At 69.3% G+C, this 10,687-nt stretch overlaps 1 protein-coding gene across 1 annotated transcript in view; it reads left to right on the top strand.

The window, feature by feature from the left end:
• The window catches only part of LOC123019557, an 8,085-nt gene extending 1,605 nt beyond the window's left edge, over nucleotides 1–6,480 (top strand). The window contains exons 3-17 of the mRNA XM_044422517.1: nucleotides 7–62; nucleotides 215–336; nucleotides 488–631; nucleotides 1,450–1,891; nucleotides 2,445–2,576; nucleotides 2,919–3,015; nucleotides 3,139–3,347; nucleotides 3,425–3,667; nucleotides 3,766–3,864; nucleotides 3,945–4,138; nucleotides 4,235–4,409; nucleotides 4,637–4,793; nucleotides 5,058–5,211; nucleotides 5,531–5,642; nucleotides 5,950–6,480. Coding sequence (XP_044278452.1) covers nucleotides 7–62; nucleotides 215–336; nucleotides 488–631; nucleotides 1,450–1,891; nucleotides 2,445–2,576; nucleotides 2,919–3,015; nucleotides 3,139–3,347; nucleotides 3,425–3,667; nucleotides 3,766–3,864; nucleotides 3,945–4,138; nucleotides 4,235–4,409; nucleotides 4,637–4,793; nucleotides 5,058–5,211; nucleotides 5,531–5,642; nucleotides 5,950–6,125 — 2,512 coding nt within the window. The 3' untranslated portion in view covers nucleotides 6,126–6,480. The remainder of the gene's footprint in view (nucleotides 1–6; nucleotides 63–214; nucleotides 337–487; nucleotides 632–1,449; nucleotides 1,892–2,444; nucleotides 2,577–2,918; nucleotides 3,016–3,138; nucleotides 3,348–3,424; nucleotides 3,668–3,765; nucleotides 3,865–3,944; nucleotides 4,139–4,234; nucleotides 4,410–4,636; nucleotides 4,794–5,057; nucleotides 5,212–5,530; nucleotides 5,643–5,949) is intronic.
• Nucleotides 6,481–10,687: the final 4,207 nt, after the last annotated feature.

The raw sequence follows: 10,687 nt of genomic DNA, 5'->3' as shown, positions 1-10,687 counted from the left end.
CTTCAGCCCCCCGCTGCCGCCCCCGGGGGCGGGCGCTCCCTGCCTGGGCCCCACGGCTGCGGGTGAGTGGGCTGCTCCTGCCCCCTCCTCCCCGGGGCGGCCGGCAGGCCTGGGGTGGCCGCTCCCGCCCGGTCTGGGGAGCGCGTCCCATGGCCTCCGCGGGGCCGGGCTTCCCAGCCGCACTGCAGGAGCCCCGCTTCCACTCTGCCCCCAGGCTCCGGGCTGGACCTGGCGGGTGCCACCACACCGGACCCCCCTGGCCGGGCCGAGCGCCGCAGTCTCTTGGAGCAGCAGCGGGCCGAGCAGCTGAAGGCTGAGCAGCAGAGCAAGCTGTGGGTGAGCAGGCCTGTGCCGGCCCGGGGCCTCCGAGGTGGCCCCCGCTGGCCCGCCGGGCAGCCCTGGGGACGGGGGCCCCCGGCGCAGGCAGCACCTGTGCCCCTGGCCTCCCCGGCCCGCTCCAAGCGGCACTTCCCATGCTCTCCCCCAGGAGCGCAAGGTGGCGTTGCAGAGAATCGAGGACGACCGGAAGCGCATCAAGGAGAGGATGCAGCAGGCCCAGGCCATGGCCCCCCAGGTGTCGTCCCCGGAGCCTGGCAGGCAGCCCTCCAGCAGCGGAGACTGCCTGCTCGTGGTGAGGGGCCTGTGCTTCCCGGCCAGACGGGGCTGCCGGAGCCGCACGGCTTCCTGCTCCGGAGTGGAGGCAGAGTCCGTCTGGCTGGCTGCAGACAAGTGGGATCGGGGCTCTGGGGGTCGGCCAGGCGGGGGGCGCCTCCGCTCGGCTCTCCCGCTGCTCTGACGTGGAAGGTTTGCCAGCAGGGGGAGCGGCCCGGGCAGCACACAGACATCGCCGTTTTGGGGGAAGGGGGTCGCCTGGGCTCGGCAACGAGGGGCACGCCGAGGTCTGCGCTGACGCGGGAGCAGGAGGAGGGGGTCGTGGGGAGGCATGCAGGGAGAGGCCGGTGGGGTGAGAGGGTGGTCTCTCCACTTCCAGCAGGCAGAGGGCTGTTTGGAAGCCCAGCTGATCTCCGGGGCGTTGGGCCCGTGCGCCGCATTACCTAGTTCGCAATCCTGTGACAAAGGCCGCTGTGCAGAGGGCCAGGCAGGCTGGGACGGGCGTCTTTTCCAAAAGTTTCGTGGCCGTAGCGGGATTGGAATTCAGAACTCCCGGTCCCTCCAGCCTTGTGAAGAAATGGGCCTTCGCAGCCCTGGTGTGGGCTGGAGCTGGGCCGGTGCTTCCTTCAGCCTCGGTCCCCAACTGTGAAATGGGCATTTCTGTGCTCGAGCCACTTCCTGGGAGGGGAAACCGAAACCGTGTCTTCCTGGATGGAAGGCAAGGTCTCCCTGAGCTTTGCTTTTTCTCTCATTTGCTTCCACTGCTGAGGCTAATCAACTGCTCGGCTGGAGGCACCCCAAGCCCCCTGACTCACAAGCTGCCTCTGCTCTCCCCAGATCCGCCTCCCCGCAGGGGACCCCGTGCGCGGGCGCTTCCTGGCCGACTCCTCCCTGGAGAGCGTCCGCCAGCAGCTTCTGTCCTGGCATCCGGAGCTGCCAGCCTCCTCGAACTTCCAGCAGAACTTCCCCAGGCGGCGCTTTGGCCCGGCCGACATGCCGCAAACCTTGCAGGCTCTGGGCCTGACCCCCAGCGCCACCCTCTGCGTGGTGGACCCCGTACCGGAGGCCCCGGGGAAGCCAGAGCCAGGCCCCTCTGCCCAGGCCTCCCCGGAGGAGGGGGTGCGGCCCGGCCTGGCACCGGGCGTGGAGGAAGCAGCCTTCCCGCCCAGGGGGGAGCCACCCCCAGGGCCACATCCCCCCACAGAGGGGGTGGCGCCGGGGGGCCTGTCCGGAACACACAGCCACGCCGAGTCTGCCCCCCCGGTGCCTCACCGCTGGGGTAAGTGCAGCACAGCCGCACACTTGGCCCACGGGGCGCCCCGGCGCCTCTCCCTCGCTTGGCCGTGGGTGCCGGCCCCCGGGGGGAGGCCAGGGGAGGGAGGGAGGGAGGGAGAGACCCTCCGCCTTTGCGCGGCTCCCGCCTGTGCTGCCTGCCGGGGACGGGAGCCCCCCGGTGGGAGAGGAGCACATGCGCCCGGGAGCCTGCCCCGGCGCAGGACCCCAGGAGAGCCTCCGGGAGGAGCAGCCCGGCATGGCCGTGGCACTTGGCAGCCTGGGGCTGCGATTCCGGCGTCTGGCCGGGTGCTGCGGGGGCCTTCCCAGTGCCCGGCTCCAGCAGCCTCTGGAGCCCCCGGCACGGCCTCCTCTTCGCTTCGCTGCCTGTGCTTCCCGGCCGCCCAGCCCCAGCCCTGCTGGTCCCCGGCTCGCCTCCAGGGGGCAGCCCCAGCTTCGCCTGCCCCGGGGAGAGGAGAGGGTGCCCCGGCCCCGGAACGCCTCGCCGCGTCCCTCCGCCCCGTGGGCCCCGTGGGATCCCCGTCTCTGGCTCTCCGCAGGCAGCGGGCGGCGGCTGGAGTCGGGGGTGGCTGCTGAGCCCGAGCCTTTGGGAGCTGCTGCTGTGAGGCTAGAGGCTGCCGGGGGGCAGCACCACGAGCCGGCTGAGCCCGGGCGCCCGGTGGGGAGACCAGGTATGGGGAGGGGAGGGGAGGGGAGGGGGCCCCAGGCTCGGTCGAAGTGGCGGGGCGAGGGGTGCTGGGTGCTGCTGGCCAGGCCACCCGGAGGCTGGGGAGAGGGGCGGGCGGCGAGAAGGGCTGCCCCGGCTGTGGCCCAGAGCGCTGGGCCGTCGGGCCAAGAAGGGGCTCCCGCTTGGGCTGCCGGGCAGGAGGCGTTGTGGCCACGGCCTCTGCAGGCCTCTGGAGCTGCAGCTGCAGAGACTGAGCGGGGGGCGTGGGGGGGCAGCGCCGTCCAGAGGGCTGCTGCCTCTGGCCAGAAGGACCGATCGACTGACCGCTTTCCACACTGCCCAACAGCCAGGGCTCACGGGGCGGCCCGCCTGCTCCCGCCACGCCACTCGCAGGGGGCCCCGGGGCCGCGCCACCAGTGGCCGGCAGCAGGCAACCGGCTGAGGTAAGTGCGCCAGGCCGGGCCTCTGGGCAGGCTCCCCTCGTGGGGGGCTGGTGCCGGGGAGCGGGCGGGAGGGAGGCCAGCCTGGAGCTGCTCCGGAGGCCCACCCCCTTTCCTTGCCCCCAGGTCCACCGACGAGAGTGGGGCAGAGGCCCGGGCCCCCCTGCAGCTGGCTGTGGCCCGGGCGGCCGAAGAGCGCCTCCAGCAGGCCAGCAGACGGGCCGAGGAGGAGCAGAGGGCCGGGCCCGGCCCCACGTCGCCCCCCAGCCGCCCGGCCCCCTCCGTGCCTCCGCTCCTCCGGCTGTCCTTGCAGGCCGCCGTCACCCTCCTCACAGGTAGCGCGCCCCCGCCCCCCTCCCCGGCGGCCCCCGGCGGCCCCCTAACCGCCCTCGCTTGCTTCCTTGTGCTACAGAGCCCCGCAGGCAGTACCGCGGCAGCCTGGCCGCCCTCGCGCCCGTGCTGGCGGAGCAGCTGCTGGCGCACGCGGCCCGGGAGGGCCTGCTGACCCCGCGCACCCTGCGGCTCTTCTCCGGCTGTGCCCTGCAGCGGCTGCGGCTGGACTGCTGCCCACAGGCCACCAACGCCCTGCTGCGCCAGCTGCGGGCCTTCCCTGCCCTGTGCCGCCTCCGCCTCGTCTCCTGCCCCGTCCTCACCGGTGAGTGGCTGGCTGCCCCGCCAGTGAAGCCCCGGCGCTCAGCCCTGGGTGGGGGGCTCGGGAGGCCGGCCGGGGCTGAGCGCCGCTCCTGCCCCCAGATCAGGGCCTGGCCGTGCTGCAGCACCTGCCCCGCCTCCAGCGCCTCGACCTCTCCGCCTGCGCGCAGCTCACCGACCGCTGCTTGCAGTTCCTGACAGGTGCGTCTCTGCCCCGGGGGGCGGGGGGGGGGGCTTTTGCCGGCAGAGCAGGCCGCTCATGCCGCCGGCTCTCCCTGCAGGGCTGCCGCTGCTCTCGCACCTGGCTCTGGACCGCACGCGCGTCTCGGACCGGGGCCTGGTGCCCTTCCTGCTTGCGGCGCCGCCCAGCCTCACGCACCTGAGCCTCGGCCACACCGGCGTCACGGAGGGCTCCCTCCGCCTCCTTCCCCAGGGCGCCCCGCGCCTGCTGCTGCTCAGCCTGAAGCAGACGGGCGTAAGTGGCCGCTCTCCACTCTGGTGGGGGGCGTGTGGGCCAGGCGGGACAGGGCCGGGCTCGGGGCCTGTCCCACCACGCCGGCTTTGTCCCCAGGTCACGGACGTGTCGGCGCTGCGGCAGCTGGAGGCACTGCAGACGCTGCACCTGGACGGCACCCGGGTGAGCGAGGCCTCCCTGCGGGCCCTCTCGGCCCACCCTGCCCTCTCCTGCCTGACGCTGGCAGGAGTGGAGTCGGTGCGAGGCGACCACGCGCTGGAGCTGGTCTCAGGTACGGGGCGCGGCCGGGCCTTCCCGCAGCCGTTCTGGAGGGGGCCCCGAGTCCGGCCAGCCCAGGCCGCTTCGCGCTCAGCGGGTGGCAAGGGGGCCTGCAGCGGGCAGCCCCGAGGCCTCCTCCCGCATCGCACGCCAGCCCCACGGACCCCTCTGCCGGGCCGCTGCGGGGCCTGCGGTGGCCCCTGGGGCATGGCGTGTTTCACCCCCCCCCGGCTTTTGCAGGACTGCCCCTGGTGCAGCTGACCTTGCCAAGCCGGCACACGGTCACCAATGTCGGCCTGGCTGCTCTGTGTCGCCTGACTGGGCTTGTGGAGCTTGACCTGACGGACTACAGCCACATCTCGGACGAGGGGCTGCAGGGCCTGCCACAGCTCTGCCGGTAAGGGGCCCCGCGGAGCCCCCTGCTGCCTTGAGCGCTTGAGCCTGCGCTCAGCCCCTTCCCGGGCACGTTCTGTTCTGCTGGCGGGGGGCCTTTCCCCTTCCCCCCGCCTGACTTCTGGCCGGTGCCTGGCCCAGCCCTGAGCCCCCTTGGGCCTGCCGGTCGAGGGGAGCCCCCGGAGAGTCCAGCGGGGCAGCCCAGAAGGCCGCGGGGGCCACGGGGTCTGCTTCTTCAGGGGCCTTCGACCACCGTCCTCTCCTGCAGGCTGCGCCGCCTGTCGCTCAGCAACACTCCGGTCACGGACCGCGGCCTGCGCCACGTGCAGGGCCTGCCACTGCTGGAAGAGCTGTGCTTGGACCGCCTCGGGGTCTCCGGCGCGGGGGTGGCCCGCTGCATCGTCTGCCTCCCCCACCTGCAGGTATCGGCAGTCCCGGCCGGTCCCCGGGAAGCAGCCCCGAGGGGGGAAGACGGGGGTGCAGGGAGGCAGCCTGGCTCTGCTGCCACAAGGCGTGTCCCCCGGGCCACGGTGACTGGGCTGGCCTGGGGCGGCGATCCCCCTCCAGGCTGCCCCCGGCTGCGCTGGCGTTGTCCCCCCCGGGATCCCCGCAGGGGGCGCAAGCGGGGCCTGTGTGGGAGGCGGAGGGCTGCCCTGCAGGGGGAGCGCCAGGCCCTCCGCAGAGGCAGAGCCGCTGGGGGCGGTGGCGAGGTGGGGGCCCACGCTGTGCCTCCCCTTCCAGGTCCTGAGTCTCGCCGGCACGCCCGTCGGGGACTCGGTGGCCAGGCGGGGCCTCGCCCGCTGCAGGCAGTTGCTCAAGCTGAACCTGAGCAGGACGCGGCTGACGGACCGAGGTGGGCCTGGCCGGCGCTGGGGGAGGCGTGCGGCTAGCGCGTGGCCTCCGCTGGCTGGGGGTCCCGGCTAGAACAGGAGCCCCACGGTCCGGCGTGGGACGTCCCCAGCCCCGGAGGCTGTAGGGGTGCCAACGCGGGCAGGCCGAGCTGCAGAGCAGGCTGGTCCTCCCGGGAGAGCGTGGCCAGGGCGCCCCTTTCTGGTGGTGGCACACGCTCGGGGGGCTGGGGGAGGGGGAGGGCTGCCCCCGCCTGCCCGCCTCAGCGGCCACCCCTCTCGCTCGCCCCTCACGCCCCCCTCCCCCCACAGGGCTCCGCTTCCTCGTCACGGTGCCGCTGGTTCAGCTCAACCTGGATGGCTCTGGCGTGACGGCGGCCGGCGTGGCCAGCTTCCTCGCCGCCTGCCCCTCTCTGGGCAGCGTCCGGGCCGGGAACCTGCGTGTCCTGGCCGCCGAGGACGTCTCGGACGAAGAGGGGCCCGGCTAGAGGGGCTGGGCCCGAGCTGCACGGTGGCTGGGCGGCTCTGACTGGGCCCGAGCTGTCGTGGCACCAGCCCTGCCCCAAGGCGTTTCGGCCATGTGTGCCTTGCGCGAGGAGTTTCGGGGGCCAGAGGAGGGCTCTTCCGTGCTCTTGCAAATCTCGGCTTCCTCATTCTCGCTGGGCAGCCGCACGAGGGGTGCCCTGCCCTGCCCTGCCGCCGTGGGCAGGACAGGAGGCCTGAGACGGAGAGCGGCTCCTGCAGAGTGCAGAGAGCCGCCTCGGCCCTGTCCAGCCCAGGAGGCGCAACGCTCGTGCCTTTACCTTTCCAATAAAAAGCGGGCCTGATTCTTTCTGGACTTGGGATCGTGTGTCTCCCGGTGGTTTGTTCCTGCGCCCTGGAGAGACTGTTGGAGCTTTCCCACAGCCAGCAGGCAGGCGGGGGCTTTTCCGAGGCTGCGGGTCCCTCCCCAGTGCAGCCCCCTTTTGACTGCAGGCAGGTGCTTCCAGAATCGTGTCCACAGAGCAAGAACTGCTCAGGCGTGCGGAAGGCGGGGCCCGCGGGGCTGCAGGGCAAGCAGACTTCCTTGCAGCCTTCATGGTGGGGGCAATGTGGGGGTGCTTGTTTACCGCGTTTGATTACCTCCCCACAGTCAGGAGGGCTGTCTGGGCAGTTTACAATAAAATGTAGTAAAAACAATACATCAATAAAACAAAAATACTATAAGAAACCATTAAAAACAGTATAAAAATCGGCAGTTGAAGATGAAAGCAAGGCATGGAGCAAATCAGAAAGAAAAGCAATGTTAAAAACCAAAGTGACTACAAGAAGACCTGGAAAATAAACCGGCCTTTGCCCAGTGTTGGAGAGAGGCAGCGACGGCGGGGGCGGGGGCGGGATGTTCCTCAGGTGGGGTGCCACCCCTCCTGGGCAGGGTGATGGAAAAGGGTTGGGGGCACCAGGAACTCAGGCCTGGCCTGCATCCACCGCCTGCCCGAGGAGTGTCCAGCTGGCTCCCACACCTGGGGGACTCTGAGCACCCACATTTTTGGGGGCGGGGGAGAAGGATCAGGCCGCAGCCGTGAGGCTCCCTGTGGCACACCCTTTCCGGGACAGCCTGTATTCCCCTGCTGACCCATATTGTAGAATCATGGAAAAGTCGAGCTGGAAGGGGCCACGAAGGCCCTCGGGTCCACCCGCACGCAGATGGCTCTCCAGTTTCTTTTTGAATGCCACCATGTGGGAGAGCCCCCCGCGCTGAGTGGTTCTGGGTCTCCAGGCGGCTGGCTCCACTGCCGCATTGCCCTGGCCATGAGGAAGCTTTTCCTGATGTCCAGCCTGGATCTGGGTTAATTATTCCGTGTCCTCCTCTGGCATCAGCAAGAAGAGATCTTGGCCTTCCCCTTTGTGGCAGCTTTTGAGGTATTTATAGAGGGGTATCATGTCCCCCCTCAGCCTGCTCAAGGCTGAACATGCCCAATTCCCTCAGCCTCTCCTCACAGGGCAGTGTCTCCAAACCTGGGATCATTTTCCCTGCCCTCCTCAGGACCCTTTTGAATTTTCCTGCATCTTAAAGGTCTGACTAGTGGGGAGTAGAGGGGCACTACTAGTTCTCGTGATTTGGAAGTAACACTTCTGGTAATGCCTCCCAAAATAGCATTTGCCCTTTTTGCAGCTGCATCGCGTTGTTGGCTCATGTTTAGCCTGTTGTCCACAATGACTCCGAAATCTCGTTCACTTTCAGTCCTGTTGAGCCACATGTTCCCCACCTCGTACTGATGCATGTAAGAGGCCACGAACCGCATCTCGTGGCAGCGATTTCCACAGGTGGAAAGAAGGCCGTCCTTCTGTTGGTCCCCAGTCAGCTCCAGGGCCGACCGCTTTGGGCTCCAGTGCAATGAGTGAGTGGAACAGCCTTGCTCTCGGCACCACTGGATGCCCACCAGGCCTGGTGCCCAGTCCTTCTGGCCGGCCCCCCTCGCCTGCCTTCTTCCCAGGCGCCACAGTCCCAGCTGCCGCTAGGGGCCCCCAGGGGGAGCAGCTGCAGCCCCTTGATCATTTCCTTTTGCCCTCTGCACTTTTTCTGCCTCTGCAATGTCCTTTTTGGGGCCTGGGGCCAGAACTGCACGCAGCCCCCCTCCCCCCGCGTGGTCACACCGTCAAGGGAGCGTGAGGCTGGCGGTTGTGGTTGCGGTGCCTTCCCTCCTCATGCCTGACACGGAGCCTGCGTTTCTTACAGCCCCCTCTGGGCTGACACTTCCAGTCAAGACCCCTTTCTCGGTCGGTGGCCGTGGACTCGGATCCCACGGCCTTACGCCTTAAGGTGGGGCTTTTTGCCTCGACACGCCATCACGGCATCTCCAAGGTACGGGACGCTCCGGATGAGAGCCCTCCAAACAGCCTTTCCTCGCAGCCCCGCTCAGCCCTCACAAACTCCAGGCTGCGGCTTCCTTTGGGGGGGATGCGCCCCATTGCTGGTCTTCCCTCCCTCTCCTCTCCGTTCAGCTTCACGCTTGCCTTCCGCAGAGTCCCGGCTGCTCCCAGTGCGGCCAAGCGCAACAGCCTCAGTCCGGGGTCCACTCAGTTGCCTTCCCTCCAGCTTTCACACTCGTCCGTGGTCATGGGGAACACCCTGGTGCCGACACTGTTGCCCTTGAGATGGCCTCTCGGAGCTCCTTCGCTACTGCTTTTCCCAGTCTCAGCCTTCCAGTTTCTTGGCTGCCCTCTCCCTTGGAACAGGCGACTGAGCCAAGAGACACTTTCCCTCCATTTCCTCATTGCTGACATTTAAAATTGTGCCGCTTCGTATTTGGCACAACCCGCACTTTGTCGTCGGGAGCTTTTCTCCATTCGTTGCTGTTTCTGGCTAGTAAGATGCTGTCACCTGCGTATTTTATTTATTTATTTATTTATTTATTAAAACATTTCTATGCCGCCCCTTGCCGTAGCCTTAAATTATGGCTGTGTCCTCGGTCAAGCTGCACTCCTTCCTGTGACCCTAATCCAGCTTTCCTTATGATACGTTCTGCCGAACTGGCAGGGAGATAAAATACACTTTTGTCTGGCCGCTTCGCCTAGGGGAAGCCGTTCCCCTTGGCCATATTCCGCCCTCTTGGCAACAGGACGGCTCTGGTGCTGCGGCCCCCCTCCCTCCCACATCCTTATCACCATTTCCCCCAGTGCGGCCTGCAAAGCCATTCAGAAGGCATGCAATACACGCAACTTCGTGGCAGGCAGGCGGTTTGCCGTGCAGCCGAAGCGTCCTGCACAAATCCGGCGGCCCGCGTGACCAGGGAGTGCGTGCCGCACGCTGCCCCGGCCAGCCACCCTGAAGGAGGCTCGCTTGTCTTCTGCAGTGCGAGACAGACGTGGAGCGTCACGGGGTCATTCCCCTTCCTCAGCACAACACCCTCCTTCTGCAAGATGCCTCTTAGGCATTACGTGAGCAGAGATGGCTGGAGCCAGGGGTCAGACTAGATGGCCTGGGAGGTCCCTTCTGAGTCGCTTCCCCCCCTCTGTTTCTGACAGCAGGCAAGCTGCCACCATGGGGGGGGGGGACGTGCCTCCCGCTAGGCCCGCTGCATGATGGAGCCACCCGCACAACTGCGATCAGCCTTTGCTGCCAGGCAAGGAGGGCACAATCGCAGTGTGGGGGAGGCTTCCCGGAACGGCACAGTGAGCGCCCCTGCGGTCGGCCCCTCTGCTTGCCCGGCCACGGAGGCCCAGCCGGCAGCTCAGCGCCAAGTGTGGGGGGACACGCCCCTTTCCTGACCTGGACCAGCCGCAGGGCTGCCCCCCACGAGGGGACAGGCTCCTCGACCCTCCTCTGCAGGCGCCTCCTCCTCGGGCCCCTTCTCGGGATGCCCACCGCCCACAGATGTGGGAGGACCCCCTGGCGCCAGCCGCAGCAGGCGAGGCGCCAATGCCCCGGGCAGCGCGGGCCCAGGAACCGCTCGCCGAGGCTGCCCCGCTCCGCCCCTTTGCTCCCTGGCCCCGGGGCCCCTCTCGGGCATGCGGAGGCAGCCCAGGAGCGCCCGCTGGCGGCAGGCGGGACCGCCCGGGGGCTTCCACGGGGCAGCCGGTCGAGCAGCGGGGGGGGGGGCAGGGGGGAGCGGGGGGGCCGAGCACCGGCGGCACGTGCGGCGGGTGCCCGGGCCGGCTGCGGGCTGGGGGAGGCCGCCTCCCGCCTGCAGGGCTGCACGCTCGTGGCTGGCAGGCAGGGAGGGAGGGACGGGGGGACGGACGGGGGTGGGACGCCGCGCGGAGCCGGAGCCGGAGCCGGAGCGAGCGAGCGAGCGGCTTCCCGGAGCGCGTTCGGCGACGGAGAGCCGAGCCCGAGCCAGCAGCTGCGGCGGCACCCGCGCGAGCTCCGCTCCGCTCCGCCCGGCCGCCCCGCGCAGGGCTTCCCCCTGGGGGGCTGGGCAGCGCCAGCAGGAGCTGCAGGGGCTGAGCGCGGGGCCCCGTCCCGCCGGGCGAGGCATGAGCCGCCGGCAGGAACGGCCGCCCAGAGCGAGCCGGGCGGGGGGCCGAGGCCGCCTGCGCTGAGGGCGGGGCGGATCCGGGGGCCGCT

Source organism: Varanus komodoensis, unplaced genomic scaffold (assembly GCF_004798865.1).
Source record: "Varanus komodoensis strain SLA01 unplaced genomic scaffold, ASM479886v1 scaffold129, whole genome shotgun sequence".
In the NCBI taxonomy this organism is placed as follows: Eukaryota; Metazoa; Chordata; class Lepidosauria; order Squamata; family Varanidae; genus Varanus; species Varanus komodoensis.
Note: the sequence above shows the minus strand (reverse complement) of the source record. Positions and strands in the feature narration are given on the sequence as shown.